General features: G+C 50.2%; 1 protein-coding gene across 12 annotated transcripts in view; it reads left to right on the plus strand.

Annotated features, from left to right (window-relative positions):
* LOC138520856 (complement decay-accelerating factor-like) overlaps positions 1 to 24,895 on the plus strand; it is a 623,694-nt gene that overhangs the window by 287,453 nt on the left and 311,346 nt on the right. For 8 of the 12 annotated variants that reach the window (XM_069633259.1, XM_069633263.1, XM_069633257.1 and 5 more), the window contains one exon: positions 14,111 to 14,290. The exons of the other annotated variants lie outside the window; for them this stretch is intronic. In XM_069633259.1, the coding sequence (XP_069489360.1) occupies positions 14,111 to 14,290 (180 nt within the window). The remainder of the gene's footprint in view (positions 1 to 14,110; positions 14,291 to 24,895) is intronic. 12 annotated transcript variants of the gene reach the window in all.

Genomic DNA, 24,895 nt, shown 5'->3' on the forward strand with positions numbered 1-24,895 from the left:
ATTATAGTAAAAAAAAACTTTACCTAAAAAAAAAAATTTTTTTCGATGCATTTTTTTCCGAAACTTTGGCATTCGAAACTATATATTCGAAACAATGCTTGGATACCCTTGAAAGTACTATGATGAATCTGATGTTGTCTCACTTCTTCCCGGGAGTAACGTCTCCTCGTGTGGCCAGGGGACGGCAGCCGGTAGCCTTGATCCTGACCCTGGTGAGCGGCTATATGAGGGAGGACCACATGGGAGGAGGCGACCCTCAGCAGTATAGAATGGCATCGTCAGATGAAAACACATACCCCCTTTTCCTTTTAGGGATATCATCAAACCACTGCAGGAGTTTGTCTTGATACATTATGGTTTTTACCATCACCATCTTGTTGCCAATGCTTGGATTTGACTTTTGTGGACTCATTTGACTCATGGTGCTTCACCCATCTCAATTCTCATGCTGGAGTTCCCCTGCATCACCTACTCATGTTGGCCCTGAATCATGCTGTGCCTATCTTCACCTTGAATCCTGGCTTGCATTTGTTGTTCTCTTGCAACATTGTGTTTATTTCCAATTTCTGCAACTGTATTCACTCTCCCCACTTGCTTCTCCTCTCTTTTGCACTGTTTTACTCTCTCTCCTCTTCTCCCTTTCTTCCTTTTACTCTCTCTCCTCTCCACCATCCCCTTACTTTATTCTATGCACTTACTCTATCAGAATTGTCCTTGGACCTAATATGATAGCAACACTGTCTCCTCCCCCTCCCTCACTTGTTTTCTTCTTCCCCTTCCAGCACTATCTGAAATGTCATCAGGCCTAGTACGATACTTGCTTGCTTTGTTCCTCTCCTTCTTTCTCCTCCCCCTCTCCCTCATCTCTTGTAAATCTCCAGCTCTACTAGAAATGTCGCCAGGCCAAGTACCATAGTACATTTCACATTCTTATTGTTCAAGGCCTTGTAAGAATGTCATTGTATTTTCCCTTGTTCCCTCCCTTGCCTTAAGGGCTTTGAAACACATTGTGTATAGGCGCTATACAAATAAACTATCAATCAATCAATCCCCTCCATGTCTAAGGCCTTTATGGCTTATTGCGCTAGCTCAGATGAGTCACCTATAAACCTTACTGATAATACCTGCCAAAGTAATATGCCCAGAACTGTTTTTCAATCCCATATATATGGGGGTATTGGAAATAGGAAGAGGACCGGTGGAATGTAGATGAATAAGACCAAGAGGCCAATGCAATGGTCTAGTCCACCTTGCCGGGAAGTTTAAATTCACCTCAGCTGACAGAGGGGAACGAGAAGGAGAAGAACAGGAATGGGAAGGAAAAGTGCCTTAGCCGGGTGACGCTGCAAGCTGGATGGTCAGCATGCTGCAACCCAACATGCCGGTTGAGTGGTGCTGGAGAAAACCCTGACGTCCTGAGGGGAAAGCAAATGACATGCGGCGTGCCGGCATGAAAGTGAGTGGCAGTGGGAACCGCAGAATGAGGCACGGCGAAGGAACAGCAACTACCGGACCGCACTCTGGGCCGACAACCTGAAAGGAGAGAGAACAGAGAACACTAAAGCATCCTGTAAGCCCGGGGAAGGAGAACAGGTTACCGGGTTGCTTGAGGGTGAAAACTGCTCCATGCTAATAACCAAAGAGACACCAAGTGTGAAGCCCTCAAAGGGTTCAAAGGGGCTTTGAAACAGACCACAAACAGGTTGCTGGTCTGTATGTAAAATAAAAGGCAACAAAGTAATTGAAAGAACAGAAAGCGAAGCGAACAAGAGTTTTCGATTTGATATTGGGCAAATATTACTTCATGGGCAAGAAGAAAGAAAGTTGCATGTAAGTCCTGACAGAAGAGTGAACCAGGCCAAATCAAGTATTTGAAAGAGACTGTTAGTCAAATGCTTGAAGAAATACATACCAGACCTGCCAGGAAAGTTTCTGATGTTTGCTAATCTGCTTAGAATCACATGCTGTGCATAGTCTGACATCCAGTGGTCACTGCAGAGTATTGCATCTTGTTTTTCGAAAGTCGAAAAGGGGACGTCTACATAGGCGTGTCTGTAACACTATCCCTATAGTGACGTGTAGTGTACCCAAAATCCCTCACGCGGTGAGGTCCCTCAGATTGTTTTTTTCCACCCAGAATACTGGTCACCTTAAGCAGAGCTCGTAAGAGACATTGCCATTGACTCGACCCTTGGTCGTTTTTGTTAATTATTGTTAACTCATATCACCTCCAGCCCTCTTTCGATGGCCATTCCACTTCCCCGCCGAGACCAGATATTCGACGGCAGTGGTTTTCGACGGATGGTGATCCCATCGGCGCTGCCGAACACCTGGCTGGCCTCGCCGGCCTACACAGTAGGGAGAGTGGGGGTCAGAGTGGACATTTCTGTTTCTTCTAGAATGCCTTTCCTTTTTATCCCCCCTTTCCTTCCGGGTCGTTATCACTGATTACGTCCTCAGCTATGGAGAGGACTCCTTTTAGATTCTGCCCACGGTGTAACGCCAAATTCCTGTGGAAGGACGAGCACAAGCCGTGCAACCGCTGCTTACCCCTCAACCCCAACGAGGCCGGTTGCACGGCCTGTAAGCTCCTTCGAACAAAAACTGTGAAGGAATGCAGGGTCAAAAGGTGGGCAGCGTATGGGATGTTGAAGGCTGATTCCTCGCCCGCGGCCGCCGCATATGACGAGAAAGATAATGATAACTCCACTTCCGTAATGGAGGTTGTTGACCCCCCAGGGGAGCGCTCTCGCTCCGTGGCATCTGTTCCCGGCCACGACAGGCACGGCTCCAGCCCTGCTTTTGGGGATGTACACCCCGGCGACGCTGACGGACATAAACAAGTCACAAAGCACACAACCGATGGCCATTCATCGAGTAAATCGAAGAAGGCCTCAGCGGCAACGGAGACGCTGACACAGCCGGCTGCCTCCACCTCCCTACGGTCGTAAGTTTTGGCAGCCCTCCCCGCAGCCGCACGTGCGCCTAGCGACTGGGCCGTCTAGTACTAGGGCCGCTACCACTAAAACAGCATCCATCGAGACGCCTTGGAAGAAGGCGTCCGTCGACGGCAAGGTTCCGGCTCCGCCGAAAACTATTCCTGACCAGCCCAAGACTGAGAAGATGGTTGTGGAAAGCTTAGCCAGGATAGTTTCCCAGGACTCTCAGAAGCGGCTGGTGAAGGAGTCACCGAAGCCCGCTCCAAAGGTCAGGGACACGCCGAAACCTAGTGAAGGTACGCTGGAACCTCCCCCTAGGTCGAAAGAGAGACCCAGAGGTACTTCCTCACCATCGGGCCCATGGCAAGGTTTCTCAGAGGGCGACGGGGGTATCTCCTCCACTTTATGGGACAGATGTCGACGCTTAGAGGCAGAGGAACAATCCTTTCCACCACTAGACCGTTCTGGGTCAGCCCACTGGACTAAGGAGAGATTTTAATCCTGTATGAACAGGCTTTATAGGTTTGTGTCCACCTCTGAACACACTACACCTAAAAGGCCAGGGGAGGTATTTCCTGAAGACCCTAGAGCCAAATTCCGTAGACTTTTCGACCCACATGAGGAAGAGATAGACACTTATGACCTCACTGAAGAGGATCCCCACTTTCAGGAAGAGGATGAATTCATAAACACTGAGGATATACAAGACCCTGTAGGGGACTTTGAAGAAGACCCTGACATGTGCGAGCCACAGACTTGGCAGTCCCCGGGGGCGTCAACGGACCCTGATGCTTTGGATCTGGCATCTCCACAGACTACGCCTGTCAGAGACCCTTCACCTGTGGACGATCAACCCACATTTAATGCCATGCTACGCAAGGCGGCAGCACACTTTCAAATCGATACGGGGGAGGCTACCCCAGTGATCGATTTTGTTGAAAGAATAATCAAAGAAAAGCCACCTGCTAGCCAAGCCATACCTCTCCTCGCCTCCATCAAGAGACGCCTCGTTCCCTCTTTATCTACACCTGCCTTAGTTAGAGGTGTGAACCCACGGATCGAAAAGCTTTTTAGCCCCTCACCCTCAGATCCCTTATATATTAGGGGTCATTCCATTCCGGATTCTCTGGTGGTGACCACCACGAGAAAGATGGCGGGGGTTCCGCTGTCCACCAGTGAGTCACCTCCCGATAAAGAGGGGAAAAAGCTCTATGCTTTAGAGAAAAGGATTACATCCTCTGCAGCTTTCGCCACACGTATTGCCAACAATACCACTCTGTTGACTAGTTACGCTGATGCACAATGCGGCCTATTGCGCGAAGGTCTACAAGAAGTCCCTGAGCCCTTTCGTACCCGCTTATTGGCCACCGTCACAGAAGGCACTGAAGTGAACCAAAGCATCATCAAGAATACTTTAGATGCTGCGGAAATGGCTGGCTGTTCCTTAGTCCAGGGCGTACTCCTTAAAAGACATTTATGGCTCTGAAACTCAGGTTTCAAGCCAGAAACACAGGCGTCCCTCATCAACAAACCCCTTGAGGATTCCAACTTGTTTGGTAAGGCGGTTGATGACGTACTGGAAACAGCTAAGAAGGAGCACGAAACATTAAAGACCCTGGACCAAATCACGAGACCCCCTAATAAGCGCGAATATGGCAATAGGCGCTTTTTTCATGGCCAACGACAAACTCAACAGCAATACACCTCAGCCAGCAACTGGTCCTCCCCTCAGGGAACCAGTGGTTATAACACGCAGTATGCTCAAAGAGGACAACGTTGTGGCAAGGGAAGAGGTCCACAGGTTACTGTATCGAATTCAGCCAGTCCCCAACATTCAGACCTCCAAAGGGAAGACGTCTCACACCAGAACACCTTCTCATCCTTCTTCAGGAAGTGGAATCGCTGCTGCAAAAAGGAGCCATAGAGGTCGTGCCTCTGTCACAGGTAAAGGAGGGTATTTTTTCAGTGTACTTCCTTGTACCCAAAAAGGATCTAATCATGCGCCCTGTATTAGATCTGCGTCCAGCGAACAAATTTGTAAAACCTCTAAAGTTTTGGATGGTGACTCTGCAGGAAGTAATCCCCCTGATCACACGGGAGGATTACATGGCAACACTAGACATGAAAGATGCATACTTTCATATTTCAATTTTTCCAGCGCACAGGAAATACCTCAGGTTCATGATAGAAGGCAAACACTATCAGTTCAAAGTGCTACACTTCGGCATAGCCTCAGCGCCAAGAGTATTCACTAAAGTACTGGCAGTGGCAGCGGCACCTGCGCAGGTTGTCCATTCCGGTCTATCCTTACCTCGACGACTGGTTTATAACAGGGGATTCTTACGAAACATGCTTCTCAAATACCCAAAAGACTATAGACCTCTTGTTCCGCCTGGGCTTCCCCATCAACGAGAAGAAGTCCAGTCTAGACCCCAGCCAAGTAATTCCTAGGGCTCTAATTCGAACAAAGGACGGCCTCGTCTTCCCCTCCAATGAGAGGGTCCAAAACATGCTGTTTCAGATTCCTCAATATGTAGCCGGTCGAGAGGTGACGGTACACAAAGCCATGCGATTGCTAGGCATGATGGCGTCATGTATTTGTTTGGTCCATCGCGTGCGCCTGCGACCAATGCAAGAGTGGCTCAACAGACAGTGGTATAAGGCCAGCGGATAATGGGACGATCTAGTGGTTATCTCGCAAGCTTTGGTTCTCTCGCTGCAGTGGTGGTCGAGGGAAAACCCTGTGTTGGGGAAATCCTTCGCTACCCCCACAGTGGACGCCACTCTAACCACAGACGCATCCCTCACAGGATGGGGGGCTCACCTATACCATTAGACTGCACACAGAGTTTGGACTCCAAGTGTGGCGTCCAAACACATAAACCTACTGGAATTGTTGGCGGTCTTCAAAGCACTGAAGGCTTTCCAGACACACCTACAAGGAAAGACAGTGCTGATCCTCACAGACAGCACCACGGCCATGTACTACCTGAACAAGCAAGGGGGCACTCACTCTCCAGGATTGTTCAAGCTGTCCCAGAACATCTGGAAGTGGGCTCTCAAGCACAACATGTTCCTGTTATCTCAACATGTACCAGGGGAACTCAATCTTCTGTCAGACGGACTCAGCAGAGACTTCCCTCTGCCAGCAGAGTACGAATGGCGATTACACACAAAGACATTGTCTCCATTGTTTTCGCAGAATGGGGCTTCCCAGAGATCGACCTGTTCGCAACTCTGGAGAACACCCAATGCCAAGATTACACCTCCAGGTAACCCGAGAACCGCTCCAAGGGGAACAGCCTCTGGATAACATGGTCAGGGAAATTTGCCTAAGCTTTTCCCCCACTCCCCTTCTCAACAAGATATTGCACAAGATGCACCAGGAACCAGTTATCATGATAGTGGTGGCCCCCATGTGGGCCCGCCAACCCTGGTTCGCTCATGTGATGGAGATGTCACTGTCTTCTCCAGTGAAACTACCCTGCCCGTACAACATGTTGTCACAGCACAGGGGACGAACGCTGCACCCATGCCCACAGACCCTGAACTTGGAAGCCTGGCTCCTGAGGTCATAGAATTTGGACATTTGCAGCTCCCTCAGAGATGCATGGACATTCTCAGGGAGGCTAGGAAACCGATCACTCGTTACTGCTACTCTAGTAAGTGGAAACGGTTCGTCATCTGGTGTAACTCAAGGAGCATCAACCCCGTTGACTGCTCTCCCACACATATTGTTTTATGTTTAAAGATTAGTAAGGCAGGCGCTCTGTTACCAGTCATTAGCTTCTCCTCCAAACGCATGTTTTCATGACTCCATCAATCTTCATGGAGGCTGAGTTTCTTTGTTTTTTCAGGCGTGTCTGCATTTCTTTTTCAGGTGTGGCAAGTTAATTAGCTCTGAGGATTCTGGTACTTGTATTTTTCGTACTTGATTTTACTGGCAGGTGACTGGAAACAACTCCCTCCAAATCTTCCCCTTGATGGGGGGAGGGGGAAGCCATGGTTTGTGCTATGGAGGGAGTTGTTTCCAGTCACCTGCCAGTAAAATCAAGTGCGAAAAATACAAGTACCAGAATCCTCAGAGCTAATTAACTTGCCACACCTGAAAAAGAAATGCAGACATGCCTGAAAAAACAAAGAAACTCAGCCTCCCTGAAGAGTGATGGAGTCATGAAAACGTGCGTTTGGAGGAGAAGCCAATGACTGGTAACAGAGCGCCTGCCTTACTAATCTTTAAACATTGTTCCAGGAGTCCCGGGCAAAGGCAGTAGCAGCAGCAGGGCCATCATGCCTTACATTGGAGAGCCACAACCATGGCTTTCCCCCTCCCCCATCAAGGGGAAGATTTGTGCTATGGAGGGAGTTGTTTGGAGGAGCAGACCTGTTCACAGCAGTGTCAAGAGGAGGAAGGATCGCAGACAGCAGCTTGGAACGCTTTCGCTCAGCCACAAGGGTATCAAAACGCCAGAGAAACCAAACACCTGCCATCCCAGGAAGCCCTGCCGATGTGCGAAAACCCCAACAAGGTAAAGGGTGGCACGATGCCCAGAAAGGATGCAGGTGACTCACTAAGAGGTTGCATGCAGTTGTCCGTAGGCCCCTTTGCAACCATAACACTTGGGTGGCATGGCAAGGGCAAAACACCTACAAACCTTCTCCTCCTCCTCACCACAGTGTTGAAGTGAAGCCAGTTGCCCACTAGGGAAGGGTTGAGGACCCCAAGTACCATGAAGAGAACTTTAGAGGGCGAGTCGCTGATGACAGTGGTGCAGATACGCCCACTGACAGCCAAAGGAGGGTCAGGGACCCCTTCCTTGTGGCAGTTCTTGGCAGGGAAGTGAACCAAGTGGGCCAGCTCAAAGAAGAGGAGAAACCAGAGCCTGCAACCCAAAGTAAGACATTTATACGAGTCATCTTCCTTGTGGTAGTACTTGGCAGGGAAGGGAACCAAGTAGGCCAGATCAAAGAATAGACGACAGGGTCGTGGACCCTCCTAACACTTACAACTGGGTGATTTAGGTGTGAAGCCTAATGAATAGAAGACATGAGGAAGGTAGCCATTCTCTTGGTCACGTTGACCTGCAGTAAGGTCCAAAAAGGCCTTGGGAAGGGAGTCATTCCCCCTGGGCTACCTGAGACCGGACATCCAGAGAAGGGAGACATTCTCCTAGCTCACCAAAAGAGTATTGTTTGGAACTTTACCATCAGGGGAATGGAGCCATTCCCCCTGACATGTGAGAAAGTATTGTTTGGAACTTTACCATCAGGGGAAGGGAGCCATTCCCCATGACAACGTGTGAGACACCAGACTGTTCTAAGATTTGGGAACTGTTTCAACAAACCTGGAACCATAACCTTGGAGAATGCAGTCATTCTCCTGGGACCAGAACAGTACTGCCTTATTCTTTAGTTTCTAGTGTGACGGACAGAAGTAAGGTTTTCTTGACACAGGACGGTGGATGCTTTTGAGTTGATAGATATCCTGACGGTCACCTTATTTCTTTAGTTGAGGCAGGGAAACCCCTCATAGGAATAGGGGTGGATAGGTTTTCTTCTTTTGTCTATTAAATACAATTCTTTAACCACAAACATGCCACCTTCGTGTTAGCCTCCTTCTTCTGCACCCTTACAGTGTTTGGTATTGATGTAAATGTATAAAGATGTTTCACTGACATGCTGCACTGCGTTCAGCAAAAAGTACAAAAAAAGGAGAGGATTAAACGTAATGGGCCTCATTACGAGTTGCCCGGTAAAACCGGGTTCATTACCGCCATGCCGGAATGAGCGTGTCCGTGCACGTATGAACACGCTAATTGCGGGTCATCACGAGTGCGCGAGCACGCGTGTTCCACCATGCCGGTAGTGGCAATACCGCCATGCCGGTAAAGGGCCTCCAAGCCCCCTATACCGGCAACGCGGGGCCCGCCCATTGCGCTACCGCCTCACACTAACCCGTAAATACCGGCACGGTAATACCGTCATGTTATTACCGTGTTCGCAAAAAACGGACCCGGAAATTACGTCATCGCGCAGGAACGGGAAAAGGGCTGGCGGCCATCTTTAAAAACACAATCCATTGCCATCCTCCATTACTACCACTACACCCGTGTTGTTCAGTGCCAAAACACAACCAGGATGTCAAAGGCCACTGGAAAAAGCTCATAAAGGAAGAGGAAGCAGCGCTTTCAGATGCAGAATTGACCATGCTAGCGGACACCCTACAACAGCATGCTGACATAATCCGAAGCACGGACCTGAAGCATGCGGCCCAAACGCGTAAAAAACGGGTGTAGCAGGAGGTTGCGCAGAGGGTAACAGCAGTGGGGTACACCCCAAGGAGTGTCCGGGATTGCAGAAAGCGCTGCGACGACCTCCGCCTCCATGTCCGTAAGATCCTTGCGGAGAACCGGAGGGCCACAATGGCGACAGGCGGTGGCACACACTCCCCTGTTAAGCTCACCACATGGGAGGAGATTGCAAGTGGATTCATCGATCCAGAATCCATAGAGGGGATCGGAGAGCAGGAGTTCGGGGCTGCTACCACAACAGAGGAAGGTGAGTGAACCATCACATCCACCAATAACAAAACATGTGACACAAGTGAGGTGGGAGTCCGATTAGGCAAGGCAATTCCTTTACCCAAGGCAACATCAACTCACCAACAGAATACTGATTGCCACCCCCTGCACCACCACATGCATGTGTGAAATATGTAAACCCAACAGAGGTGCAACATGACCCATCCATACCCATGTCCCCCCCACCTAGACAATCCATTGCCACCAGCCATGCAATCATTGCCAACATGTCCCCTCAGTACACCAAATGCCACACAACAGAAATGAAATCATGCCTGAATGTATCAAGATATTACACTGCAACAAATCACAGCTGCCATTTGGCAATCTCACTGATGACCTGCATCTCTTCTATCCCCCAGGCACCGATGAGGAAGGTGGAACCCAGGACAGGGGGTCAAGCACATCCAGTGCACGCAAGGGGACCAGAGCCACCACAACCCCCTCCTCTGAAAATGTGCCTGCGACCACTCCCAGTGTGCCACACAAGGCATCATCTCTGCAGGGTGCACCTGCTGCGATAGTGCCAGCTGTACCACCGGCCACCACGGACGTCGTGTCCACAGAGGTGGTCGAAGAGGCCGAAGAATCTTTGGGATTGCCTAGCCCAACACCCATTGGCCCCCCCTTCATCCCCTGTGGAGACAGAGAGCCTGGATGACCCATGTCTCCATGACTCTGACCTAGGAGATTCGGACATCGGCATTTTCGCAGACGACAGTGCCCAGGACGAGGGCCCCACGCAGGTGCCTGCCACCACCCAGCCTTCCACCACCCTGCCTTCCACCACCCCACCAGCCACCAGTACACCTGCGACAGAAACCACCTTTGAGGTCCGTCTTGCAAGGGTGGAGGCCCGCCAAGACAAGATGCTGCACATTATGATGCAACAGATCGTTGCCGGTAATGAGGCCATGAAGGCCATAGCCACGGCCATTGCTGCAAATACAGCTGCCGTGGAGGCGTCCACGTCTGCATTCAGGCAGTGCATGGGGTCACTGACCGAGGCCCTACTAGCCAACATCAGGCAAGTGCAGCAGCCACACTATGGGTCTGCAAGGGGATTGACAATTGACACATCCACCACGTCAACACCTTCCACCTCTGTTCAATCTAGCCCTGTGCGCTTAACGCGCAGGAGGGCACGGTGCATGGCCATGGAATCCCCAGACCCTAAAGTCGCCAAAAAGTGACTTTCTGAAAATTGGAAAAAATGTGAGGAGTAACATTGGTGAAGGCAACACTGTTTGTTGCGCACATGGGGACATTTGGGATCTGTGGGGTGGGTGAGGGAGTTTGTTTTGGGATTGTGGGAGGGGGGAGTGGGAACAGTTTTGCACTTTCATATAATACACAAGTTTTCTGGAGAACAATACCTGGCTGGACATTGTAATTTTTGGTGTGCATCCATTTAATGTGTTACGGTGTTCAGTGTCCAAACTACAACATTCCCTTTGTGCATGTTCACATTGGCCCAGTGTCTGACTGACAAAAGTCATTCATGGTCCCTGTGTCTTAAAAGTATTCGTCAATTAGTGCTTGGCGTACAGCATGGCCGTCCCGTGCATCACGTACTGGCAGGGGGGCTCCTTCGCCTCCATCTCCATCCCCTTCATCCTCACCCGGGCCATGCATGTCAATGTCAGGTGGCAGTGGTACATTCCTTCGGACGCACATTTTGTGCAGCATGACACAGGCCATGGTGATCTTTGCCACCTTCTCAGGCCTATACAGGAGTGCCCCACCAGACCTGCTTAGGCAGCGGAACCGCGGCTTCAACAGGCCAAAGGTCTGCTCAATCACAACACGGGTTCGAGTGTGCACACGATTGTACTCCTCTTCATGGCTGTTCTGCGGGTACCGCACAGGGGTAAGTAGCCACGGCCTCAAGGGATATCCTCCATCACCTGCAAGCAGATACAAATAGGTGTGTGTCACTCTGAACTGACACCTTCAGGGAGCACGGTCATGGCAGCAGCTATTAGGTGTGAGCATGCACATGTCCCTGTACGTGTACCAAATAGTCACCTATATGGAATGTATACTGTAAAGAGGTGTGGAACACTGGATGGGGTTGAATAGATGATGCAGGGTGTAAGCATGCATGCTGAGGCAGATGTGCTGTGGCAGTGCGACAATGTTTAGCCTCCAAATCATGCAGTATACTGTTTGCTATGCATGGTCACACTGGCCGCATTGGCACAGTTGCCATCCTATTCAGTCATGCATTGCTTGCCATCACCATGGTGGCCTGGTTGTGCCTCTTACTTGTTGTCACCCATTTGCATCATTTGTGATATGTGGCCCAGTGATGTGTCATTTTCAGTTTGGCTGTGTCAGGTGAGGAGTGTTTAGCTCTGCATTCATTCTACACTCACTGGCTATTGCCACCCAGGTGTACTATCCCCCCCTCCTTTCCCACCCAGGTGTACTATTCCCCCCCTTTCCCACCCAGGTGTACTATTCCCCCCCCTTTCCCACCCAGGTGTACTATCCCCCCCCCTTCTGCATCCGCACACATGAGTACCCCACAGCATGGCCATGGGCCTCTTGTGCAACTCACCGAGCAGCCAGGCACGTGGTCCAGCATGTCGCTCCATGTGACGGGGTAGCGTGGAGTTGCGCAGTACCATGGCATCATGTGTGGATCCAGGAAATCGGGCGCAGCAATGAGTGATGATCTTGCTGGAGTCACATACCATTTGCACATTGATTGAGTGGTATTGCTTGCGATTGCGGTACACCGCCTCTGTGGCATGGGGGACTACCAATTCCACATGGGTGCAGTCGATGGCACCGACACAATTGGGCATGCCTGCCAGTGCATGGAAGCCTACTTTGGTTTCGGCTATCTCCTGGGCAGTCCGTGGTAGGGATATGTGGGTGCTTGCGTGCTTCAGGAGGGCATCCAGCACTTGGTTCAGCATGCGTGAGAATAGTGGTTGTGAAATGCCATGCAGCTGGCCCACTGTGTGTTGGTAGGTGCCTGTGGCCAGGAAGTGTAGCACAGACACCACCTTCAGTAGTGGGGGGATGGCAGTGCGTATTTGTATGTGACTGGCAATGTCGTTCTGTATCATGTCCACTATGGTGGTGATGGTGTCACGGTCCAACCGGTACAGGGTGTGGATCTGCTCAGGGGTTAGGTTGAATGGGATGGGTCTGGTGCGAGGGATTGGTGGCTGCCTACGAGGCGCTGGTGGCTGCGCTGGTGGTAATTGCTGGGCCTGTCTTACCCTCCTTCTCCTCCGGCGTCTCCTCTGTGCTGCCTGTTTTTGCTGCTGTTGTTGTTGTTATTGTTGCTGTAGTTGTAGCAGTATAGGCATGTCCTCCTGTACCATGATTGCAAATGCTAGTGGTAGCATTTTGGTGTAGGAAGGGGTGTGGTGTGTGGGTGTGCTCCTTTTGTACTGGCCCACTCTGCATTGCCTACACCTGTGGGGGGGGGGGGGTTGTGGTGTGTGGGTGTGCTCCTTTTGTACTGGCCCACTCTGCATTGCCTACACCTGTGGGGGGGGGGTTGTGGTGTGTGGGTGTGCTTGTATCTTGGTTGCTGTTTGCGGGTGGTCCGCGATGCCTGTTTTTCCGGCATCATGCAGCCCGTTGTTACCGTGTTCGCGATGCCGGTATTTGCATGTTTGCGTGGGTTGTGATTACCCCCTATCACCGGCATGCCGGTATTTACTACCTGAAGAGGCGCGTATACGCGCCTATGCCGCTATTAGCGGCACCGTAAATAACGGTGCCGTTCATACCGGGTTTGCGGGTCAGAATGCTACGGAACGTTAAATGATGCCGGTATTTACATACCGGCATCATTTTTCCCTTACCGGCATGACTCGTAATGAGGCCCAATGTGTCTTAACTAAAGATGGGAAAGCAGCAAGCATGGCATTTGAGTGTAAGGAATGAGGGAGATAATTTGTGTGCAAGAATAGAAAAAGAGTGAACATAAGATTGAGCACTTGGGGACGGGCAACAGCAAAAATGGTGATGAAAAGATGAGCAAAGGGATGGCTTTTGGGAAGAAACAAGAGAAGATGAATAAGAAGGAGCTGGCCAAAAAACACATTTACAACCAATAAAAAGATGGCGAAATCGAAGTGGAGAAGAAAAGGAAACCAATGAAGAGCCGTGAGAGAAGGAGAAACGGGGAGATTAAAGACTTCATGTACAGAAGTAAAGATGGAGTGTACGGTGGGAAGGGGATTCCCTGCATTAGGGAAAAGCAGCAATCAAGGTAGAAATAAGTGTATATATGATATCAATAATGCTATATTATCAGCTATGTCTATAATTGATCAGGCAAAGGGACAATTTTCACCAGATGTTTGGATCATCTTATTTTATACCTGATTGTCTTAAGAAAATACTTAGATATGTATGCACGTATACCACTGTAAAGTTTCATTGTGTATGTTCGGCCCTCCCACTGATCATTCAGTGTTGTAGCTTATCAATGGATGTTTGCATTTTTGTTGTTTTTGCTGAGGAGGCGTCACTATGATTGCATGAGCTGTAGCAGGCTGAATGCTTCTACGTCCGACGTTTTGTTCATTACACTGAAACACTTGACTTGTCCACCCTCAGCCGTGACGTGTGGGGATCCTCCGGAAGTTGTTGATGGAAAACACAGCAGCACAGGCACATATAAGCCTGGAGATTATGTAGTTTACAGCTGTAATTCTGGATTTGCATTCTCTGGATCAGACTCCGTTCGCTGTGAATCAGATGGATCCTGGAGTGGACCAACCCCAACATGTAGCAAAGGTATGAGCATTTCTGTTACACTTTTCAACTTGCGATAAAGCAAACAATACATTTCCCCTAGTCGAGGTTGTTTGTCTCTCTGTGTTAAGATTAAGCATTAAAAAATCCAGATTGCGTTTGGGCCTCGTTACAAGATTGGTGGTATTTCAGTGGTAAATCTGCCAGAATACCTCCATGCGGATTTGCCAGTTGGTCCCGTGGATTTACTCCGGGATTACAAGTGGTGGTAGATGGAATAAGGCCCCTATGTTTTGGAGTCCATACGACTCCTAGGGATTTCAGCAGAACATTCCCCACCTCACTGCTGAACCTGTAGTAACAGAATTACTGCCACGTTGCCGCTGTTTCATAGCGCACCGCTGTACTTGTAATGATGCTCCTAGTGAAGAGTGATAGGGTCCAGATTGGTTTTAGGTTGTTGGAACAGAGCAGCACAGCCAACCTCAGGTGAAAGGTTGTGGATGTCTGCGATGTGAGAACAAGTTACTTCCCATAGGTCCACCATTAGCTTTGGGAATCTCGATTGATTAATGCGTATGTGGTGAAAGGATATAGGAGTATTTTAACTTAAGCTACTTTTCAGTTTTGTTTCACGTGTGAAACGTAGGCACCACCTAGTGAAAACCAAAAATAGTGGTTTGAGTGGAAAGTGGGGAGGATGGCATTCACAGAAGGATCAGTATCTTTAGTGCTTTGGGCATTTTCCCACCCCATCTGCACTCATGCTGTGTAGGCATAGCCACCTTGGAGTGGCTTCACTGAGCGAATTTTCCATGGGCAGATCGCTCTGTTTTTCAATTAAAATGGGGAGACCCCAGCAGAGGTGGTCAATAAGCTCCTGAATGCTGGCAGTTTCAAGGAATACTGCTGCAGCCTTCTCTCCTCCCTGTCTTAATCATTGCATGAGCAACTGGTGCCAGGTGCTACCTGTTGGGACAGTTTTTCCAAAGTCCACCTAAGTAAGACTGTGTAAGACTATCCTTTGGGCAATACATAAACTCCAACTCATAGTAGAGGTCTGTGCCACGCAGTATAATGGTAACATTGCAGAGCAGCCAGGCTCATCTTAGGAGGGAGATAGGGCTGTAAGAAGGTACAAAGAACTTGTAGCATACATATGGTCCAAGGAAACACTTCTACACTGATATATGTAAAAATAATGGTTTATTTTATATATACACAAAGGCTAAGAGAATTCTGTAGAAAGGTATGTACTAGTATAAGTCATAAACACAATATAAAAACCAACACAAAAAAAGACTTTCTAGAATAGCCGTATGCAGTTCAAGGTAAGTTAATATCAGTATTATACTTTTAGAATGGCAGTATGCAATTCAAGATGAGTAAAACCGAATTTGTAGTAAACAGTTACCCTTATTCAGTTTCAGGGACGTTACAGTTATACTACTAATAGTGCAACTAAGTACCTGGCCCCTTATGTAACTTATTCTGTCTAAGGAATAATACAGTTACTCTACTACCCTTTACAGTTAAGTACTTTGCCATATATGTAACATATTCTATTTCAGGAATATGCATTTATCCCAACATTACTTTTTAGAATAGTGGAACACAATTCAAAGGTAAGCAAGCACTTGGCAATTACTTTTCAGATTGGCAATATGCACTTAAAAGGTAAGTAATAACTTTGTAAAACTTTACATGTAAATTATTGTATTTCAGGAATATGCAGTAACAATACCAACATTAAGTAAGTACTTTATAAGAGTGCCTTCTCAGAGGCATTATGCTTTTAGCAGTATTTCACTATTCGAGGGGATTGGGTCCTCGGACGTATTCCATATCTATGACATGTAATCACCACAGCTGTGCTGCTTCGGAAACTTTTTTCGGCGTCTGCGTCCTGCGTCGATGCGCCGTCGTCGAGGACCTCCTCCGACGTCATCCGATGTGATAAGTAGGACGCACGACGCCCGTAGCCTCAGTTCCGTTTTTTCCGCGAACGTGTTGCTTCGTGTTTCTCGGTTTAAACGCCTCGACTCTTTGGAGTTCTGTTTTTCTCGGTTCTTCGAACCTGTTCGTTTTGTGAAAATCCTTCAGAAGATGTCTTCTACTTCGTCTTCGACCCCGCGTCCGGGTTTCAAGAAGTGCGGGGTGTGTGGGTCCAAGATGTCGGTGACGGACTCGCACTGGTGCCTCGGGGAAGCCCACGACACGGATGACTGTATCGACTGCCAGTCGCTCACGTCCAAAGCCTTACGCGACCGTAAGAAGATGTTGTCGGTAGGTCGGGTGTCCAAGCCCCGGAAGTCGAAGTCTGCGGGGCTTTCGACGGTTGATTCGAGGGGTGACTCTCCGTGTCATCGTCAGAAGTCTCGTGGGTCTCCTTCTAGGAGTCGGTCTCGCCACTCCTCAGCCTCTTCGAGGCATTCTCGGAAGCGCCGACACCGGTCGTCTTCCAGGTCCTCTTCGGAGGACTCTGCCCGGCACATCGCTTACCCCTCCAGCCGTGCGACGCCAGAGGAATGGGCTTCCTTCGGGAAGAAGATGCTGGTGATTCTTGAGTCGCAGGGTACTCAGCCGTCTGCGCCCCCGAGTGGGGTCGGTCGTGTGAGGTCGAGAGACACCGCTCGCAAGAGTGGTCGGCACGAGTCACGGGAGAGGTCCCGTTCGGACAAGGGGACTCGTTCTCGACGTACCCGTTCCAGGTCCCGGTCCTCGACGCGTTCGAGACCGTGTGCACCTGTGAGGCCTTCGAAGAAGGCATCGACGTCTGGGGCGTCGAGGGCGTCGACAGGCTTTCTCGAGGCTCTGGCTCCGAGGAAGTCGTCGATGCCGTCGACGCTCGGGTCGTCGAGGGACACGCTCGGGGCTCCGGCCTCGAGGGCTGTGTCGACGCCGCCGATTCTGGAGGCGCTGCATCTGACGTCGACGCCGATTTCCTCGACTTCGACGCCGATCCTCTCGGCGCCGATGCCGGTTCTCTCGACGCTGGCGCCGATTCGCTCGACGCCATCGACGCCTTTCATGTCGGAGGTACCCTGTGGCACGGGTGGACCCCCTAGGAAGGCTCTGATTAAGAGCAAGCAGTCTAGGGTGCCTTCTTTTCGCCACCTGGACTATATTTCAGAGGCGGATGAGGATTCTGATGGCCTGGTTCCTCGTCAGGTTCCGGATGAAATTGTCTCGGGCCATAGTCAGTTTGACGAGTTGAGACAGTCACTGCATGATGCCAGTGGACTGGACACCTCTCCGGAGGTGGAGTTTTGTAGGCCTGAGCCTGGCTCTCATGCTGATTCCTCGTACCGGCGCCTTATGGCTAGGGTTTCTGAGTACTTGGGATGGTCTGCTCCCCCAGGGGAGTTTGTGCAGGATGATCTGACGGACATCCTTGATGTTGGTCCCCCAACTGACCCGGTTCTGCCGTTCCATATGGCTTTACAGAGAAGGGTGGCGGCGGCTTGGACTGCTCCGGAGAGTCTCCCGGCGGTGGGCAGAACCTTGTCGCGAAAATACCGTCCAGCCAGTGGCGACCCCTGCTACTTGACCAGGCACCCCACTCCGGAGAGTTTGGTGGTGCAGGCGGCCACGGCCCCGGCGAAGCAGGCGTCGTACCCTACCATCCCTCCTGATAGGGACGACAAACGTTTTGATGGCTGGGCGAAGAAAGTGTTTTCTTCTGGTGGTATGGCGCTTCAGGCGGCCAACTCCATTTGTGCCTTGTCGCGTTTCACGCACACTCTGTGGAACTGTGTTGCGTTAGCGGCTGAACATATTCCCGAAGGGGACGAACGGGATGGTTTCCTTGCTATGGTCCAGGATGGTAAGGATGCCATGTGTGAGTCCGTTCAGTCGGGTCCATGGCGGCGAGCACCGTGATACGCAGGTTTGCGTGGTTGCAGAAGTCGGGGTTTGCTCCGGATGTGCAGTCCCGGCTCCTCAACATGCCCTTTGAAGGTGAGCACCTTTTTGGCAGCAAGGCTGACGAGAGCCTTGAGAGGTTGCAGACCTCGAAAGCTGCAGCGAAGTCGTTGGGCGCTGCAGTTCGCCAACCTCTGCCTTTTCGTCCTAGGGGACAGCAGTGGAGGGGTGGTTCCTTTCGCTATTACTCGTCCTTCAGTAAAGCGAGAGGACCTGGCAGTCAAAGAGGCCAACGCAGGGGTACCAGAGGTGGACGACAGGGTACCCGTGGTGCCAAGGCCGCTCGGGCAGTTGCCTCTTTGCCCTCAGGTAACGCCGCAGCCGCTCCCACTCAGTCATGAGGCCATGTCCCATGGTTCGCCGGTTGGGGGAAGGCTGGCGCAGCATCTTGTAGAGTGGCAAGCCATTACTTCAGATGTGTGGGTTCTGGAGATCATAACCCCCGGCTACTGTCTTCCCTTTCGGCACAGGCCTCACGACAATCCACCGGGGAACCTCTCTTTGCGGTGTCCGGATCCGCTCCTTGCGCAGGAAATTCAAGCCCTGCTGGAGAAAGGCGCCATAGAACTGGTGCCTGTAGCGGAGAGGAACAAGGGATGGTATTCCCCTTATTTTTTGATTTCCAAGAAAGACGGGGGATTGAGACCCATCATGGACTTGCGCGGTTTGAACAAACTCCTCAGGAAGGACAAGTTCAAGACGGTTACTCTCTCTCAAGTCCTCCAGGCCCTTCAGCTTCAGGACTGGTTGGTGTCACTCGACCTCAAGGATGCTTACTTCCATGTGCCGATCCATCCCAAGCACAAGAAGTACCTGAGGTTCTCGGTTGGCGACTCGCACTTTCAGTTTCGGGTCCTGCCGTTCGGATTGACCTCCGCCCCGAGGGTTTTCACCAAGCTCATGGTGGTGGTGGCAGCACATGTCAGGCAAGGGGGGATTCACGTCTACCCCTACCTGGACGATTGGTTGATCAGGGGGAGCACTCCCGAGCAAGTCCTGGATCATCTATCGGTCACCTGTCGCTCCCTTCGCAGGCTGGGCTTCTCCCTCAATTTAAAGAAGTCCCATTTGACGCCAACACAGCGGCTCCAGTACATCGGAGCAGTGCTCGACACTTCCCTGGGGCAGTGTTTTCCTCCCCAGGTGAGGGCTCTTCACATTCAGCAGATGGTGCACAAGTTTCAGCATGCCCAGACGCTCCCAGCGTTCGAGTTCTTGAGGTTGCTCGGCCTCATGGCATCCTGCATTCTTCTGGTGCCAGAGGCTTGCCTGCGGATGAGATCTTTGCAGTGGGCACTCAAGACGCAATGGTCGCAGTCCTCCGGCAGGATGTCGGACTCGATTCAGGTGCCGTCCTCGGTCGCCCGGGACCTTCTGTGGTGGGCCGTCGAAGGCAACTTGATGAAGGGGGCTCCATTTTGGCTTCCCTGGCCGGAGGTGACGATCGTGACGGATGCATCCCTCACGGGATGGGGAGCTCATGCCAACGGGCTGACAGTCAGCGGTCGTTGGTCTCCGTCGGAGTCCAGACTCCATATCAATCTGTTGGAGCTGAGGGCCGTCAGGCTAGCCCTGAAGGCTTTTCTGCCGTCTGTGCGAGGGAAGAATGTCCTGATCCTGACGGACAACACAGTGGCCATGCACTACCTCAACAAAAAGGGGGGGGCAGGGTTACTTCCTCTGTGCAGAGAGGCGATGCAGCTCGAGTTCTGGGCCATCCAGCAGGAAGTTTCGATCTCGGCAGTTCATCTGGCCGGAGCCGAAAACGTGACGGAGGACTCTCTGAGCAGGCAGAGCGCGATCTCTCACGAGTGGGAGTTGGCTCAGGAGATTCTCCTGGAGATCTTCGCCCTTTGGGGGTCCACTCAAGTGGATCTCTTCGCCTCCAGTGTCAACCGGAAGTGCGAAAGGTTTTGCTCGCGGGAATTTCCTCCAAAAGGAGCCATAGGAGACGCGTTCGTGGTGGAGTGGTCATTCCCGCTGCTGTACGCGTTTCCTCCAGTCCCCGTCATCCCGCAAGTGCTGCGGAGGTTACGGAAGTTCGGTTCCCGGATGATCCTCATTGCTCCGGCGTGGGCTCGGGGGACGTGGTACCCGGACCTTCTCGACTTGTCCATCTGCCCTCCACGTCGTCTTCCCTACCGAGACGATCTGCTCTCACGGGAGGGGGGTCAGGTTCTCCATCCAGAGGTCAGATCCCTCAACCTTCACGCTTGGCTTCTGAGAGGTTGAGGTATAAGGATTGGGACCTCCCTGAAGACGTGATGGAGGTGTTGCTTTCGGCCCGGAGGCCAGCAACAAAGTCTTTGTACCGTTGCCGTTGGTGTAAGTTCTGCAACTGGTGCAGAGTTCAGAATGTGGATCCTTTTGCATGTGACATCCCCATGGTTCTGTCCTTTTTACTTTCTTTGGCCCACAGGGGCTTGCAAGTGGGCTCCATTAAAGGTTACCTGGCGGCGCTGTCCGTCTTTAAGTGCTCGTCTGAAGAGTGTTCTTACTTTAAAATCCCTTTAATTTCACATTTTCTGAAAGGGCTCACTGATGTGTTCCCTCCGTCACCTTTCCTGGTGCCTGGTTGGGATTTAAACCTTGTTCTTAGGTTTCTTATGGGTGCTCCGTTTGAGCCTTTACATTCTTGCCCTTTGAGGCTGTTAACTCTGAAAACTGTGTTTTTAGTTGCGTTTACTTCCGCTCGCAGAGTGAGTGAGTTACAGGCACTTTCAGTTAAGCCTCCCTTCACTGTATTTCACAAGGACAGGGTTGTCCTTCGTGTTCGTCCTTCTTTTCTTCCGAAGGTAGTGTCGGAATTTCATTTGGCCCAGAAGGTTGTTCTTCCGGCATTCTATCCTCCTCCGCATCCTGGTAAGGAAGAGGAGAGGCTCCATAGGCTTGATCCTAGGAGAGCTTTAAGCTTTTATGTTTCACGCATGTCCCGGGTCAGAGTGGACGATAACTCTTTATTGGTTACGCTGGGAAGCGTTTGGGGCAAGCTGTGACGAAACAGACTTTGTCTCTCTGGATTATTTTAGCCATCTCGGAGTGTTACCGTTGGGCGGGTAAGGACCCACCGGCTGGCTTGCGGGCCCATTCTACCAGGGGTGTGGCTGCATCTACTGCACTGCAGAGGGGTGTTCCTATTCGCAACATCTGTGATGCAGCCACCTGGGCTTCAGTACATACATTTGTACGTCACTATTCCCCCGATTCCATCCGAGGGCAGGATCTGGCCTTTGGCAAGGCGGTCCTTTGCTCTGCTATTTGATTGGCTATTCTTAAATTTGATTCTAAATTCTTTCCCTCCTCCTTGCTCTGGTACTGCTTTAGGAGTCTGTCATAGATATGGAATAAGTCGGAGGACCCAATCCCCTCGAAGAACAAGTTACTTTCTTACCTGGTAACTTTCTTTCGATGGGATGGTCCGACGACGTATTCCATATCGCTCCCGCCCTGCCTTCCCCGCTGCAGAATTTCTTTTGCGATTGCAGCTTACGTTCCGCAAGGCTTTGTGTCTGACTGGCAGTTGACTTATGTCACACGTTCTGGGGGAAAAAACTACAACTGAGGCTACGGGCGTCGTGCGTCCTACTTATCACATCGGATGACGTCGGACGTCGGAGGAGGTCCTCGACGACGGCGCATCGACGTCATCGACGCAGGACGCAGACGCCGAAAAAAGATTCCGAAGCAGCACAGCTGTGGTGATTACATGTCATAGATATGGAATACGTCGTCGGACCATCCCATCGAAAGAACGTTACCAGGTAAGAAAGTAACTTGTTCATCTAGGGCATGAGTGTTCTCCGAGGCAGAAGGGTACTCTAGTGGCCCAGTGGCCAACAGTAGGCAGAATTGGATCAGGCAATTGTAGGAAATCAAAGTTCCAGAGGATATCTTCATAGGACAAGTAAGTAACAAACTTTAGAATTAGTAAAAGGGTTCAGGGACTTCGTAGAAGGCTTCCTGTATACGTTTTAGTGTTAGGCCTGGGGGAACGGTATGGGCGAACTCCCAAACACATGAATCACCACCCTAGCTACACAGGATCGCCACAAATACTTTAGGTACATTTTTCCTGAAGCCACTGTGAAGGGTCAGGAATGACAATCAGGCACAATTTAGACATGGTTTTGGCTAAATACTTTTATTGATCAAATAAAAGACTGTGGAGAAATGCCTTGCTGTCCCTGTACTAGAGGTGTTTCCCTACCAAAGCTCAAACTAAGGATCTGTCAGTGTCAATGTCCAAAACAAAATGGTCCTGTGTCCAAAGTACTATTCTGACTCACATTCTAATGAAATAAATATTAAATATTAAGGTGAAAAGGTTAATGTCTTTGGCCTTCAGTGTTTCAAAAGCGTTCTAGAAGGAATAAACTCCACATAAAGTCTCAAGAATAGGGCTCCCTAATCCAGAGGGTGTCTCCCTTCCCCTGGATTCTTCTTCACAATTTCTTGACATCAATAGTGCTTGTTTTTTTCTCTTGTTCATTATCAAAGCCACATATATTTTTATCTTTGGCCTTTAGGTTGTCAGGATACCTGGAATACTCTCATGCAAGGGTTTCTCTGTTTCCCTGTATTCACGTGCTTGTGATTGCCTGATGTACTCTCCTGCCAGGGATTCTTATATTCACACACTTGTGATTGCCTGGTATACTCTCCTGCCAGAGCTTCTTGTTTTCACACACTTGCAATTGCCTGGTATACTCTCCTGCCAGGACTTTGTGTAGTTGTCTGTCTCTGCAACTCCACCTTTGATAGTTTACAACTTTAGCACTTTTAGCTCATTCCTTTAGTCCATAGTACATTGCCTCATTCGTGTTTAGCTCACGCTTCCAATCATTCACCGCCTTAGCATTGTGGGTTAATTTACATTGGTTGCTAAAGATTCCCTTCTGAGGCCAATGTGCTTTTAACTTCTTAGTTTCATTATTAAGAAACAATTTTCTCTCTTTATCTGACTTGAATTGTTCAATGTTTAACATATGGTGTGTTCACTGATGCACCCCGGTGATCCCTTCGTCCCAGCGTGACCTCACCGGCTCTTTGTGGCATCTCCTGTCTGTTTGCAGCTCACCGATGACAACTGCTGGATCCTCTCTCCTTCGTGCTGTTCGATTTCACATTGATTTCACATCTCCTGTGGCTCTGGCTTGGCTTCTTCACTACTCTCAGCTCTCCGTAAGCTTCTTCTTGCGTTTTTCCACCGGTGAACAAATGGGAGCACTGTGCTTGCTTCTGGCTTTCCCGCATGGAATCTTCTTTACGTCGTCCTCTGCCACTCGCTGTTTGAGCCGGTTGCTCCAACGTTCTCTTTTCAGTTCTTCAGATACACAGAGAGCTGCAGTCTGCTCCGACCAGCAGTCTACAGTCTCTTTACCATAAGCGTCAATGGGTCTCACCCCAGCTGGGTGAGGAAACAAAATCTCCCAGGAGTCTGCAGTGTCTTTTGGGCTGTGGCACTCTCTTGAAGCCCAGGGGTTTCCCTTCTTTCTGGAGAGTGCAGACTTGATCCCTTGGCCCCTCCAGCACTTCTCAGCTCCCCATAAACAGTTTGGGTGCAATGGTTCCCCCTTACTTCTTCTGGCACAGCAGTCTAAGGCTCTTCTCTCTGCAACACAGGATTTCTGCAGCCAGGTCCTCCAGAAAGGGTGCCTCTCACTTCCTGAGTCTTTCCTCATTTTTAGATTTCCTCTGGTGAATAGGATTTGGGGAAGGACTAGACTGCTGACAGTGGTTCTGTTGGAGAATGATTAGCCTTACTCCTCACCTCTTTCTCATCTCAGTTGGGGAAAGACTAGATGGCTGACTGCGGTTCTTATGGGGAGTGATCATCATTGCTCCACCACTCCTCTTCCTCGTCACAGTACTGGGAACGTGATCTTCATTGAGGTGACTCTTATTCGTCCTTGTCCCAGTACTTTTTAGGGGATTGGTAAGAGAAGTACAACTTATGAGACTATTTATTTTATTTATTATTTTATTTTATTCATTTGTAAAGCGCACAGCAGCCCAAGGGCATCGTGGAGCTGTTACAGAAATCGGATCATAGGCATAGGTTGACATGTGAAGGGCATATACATAAGTTGCAGTTGATATTAAATAGTGTGCATAGTAGGGAAAGGATAGTTCTTAGGGTCATAAGGATGTTTTGGGTCCCTTGATTGGCTGAAATACCACATTCCATCTGGCGAGTCCACTTTACTCCCATGTCAAGATTGCGTTTTACCATAGCACTTGGTAACACCGCTTGTCCTCTTGGCAGCCACTGCGTCCCTAAATTGGAAGCCGGGATTTTGGATCTGCCCAGGGGATATAGAGCCAGGTAGAACAGGAAAACCCCTTACAGGGGTACAAAAAAAACTAAGTTGTGGTGATGAAGGTCTACACTAATCCCCAGGTCAGTAGAAGGAACTCCTGAATGAATGGCTCCTGATGGATTATGGTCCAGGAATGGCCGGAAAGGCAGAGAACAGAACTAGGCAGGCAATATATAGGCAGCAGCAGTGGCTGCGTGTGCCTGCATGTACTGCTGAGTATTCCCCGCACCTTGCTTGCTCTGGGCGTAGCCCGTGTCCGTGTAGCACCCTTCGGTCAATATTGTCAGGTAGGAGGTGCACCATGTAACCAACAGAGACCATTCCATCCCTGGTGTTAAATCAGTCCTTTGAAGTTCGCTGGAAGAGGGCGCCACCGGACGAGCTTGTACTGTCCTGTACTTCA

This window comes from Ambystoma mexicanum, chromosome 13 (assembly GCF_040938575.1).
Source record: "Ambystoma mexicanum isolate Mex_15411 chromosome 13, UKY_AmexF1_1, whole genome shotgun sequence".
Taxonomy (NCBI): Eukaryota; Metazoa; Chordata; class Amphibia; order Caudata; family Ambystomatidae; genus Ambystoma; species Ambystoma mexicanum.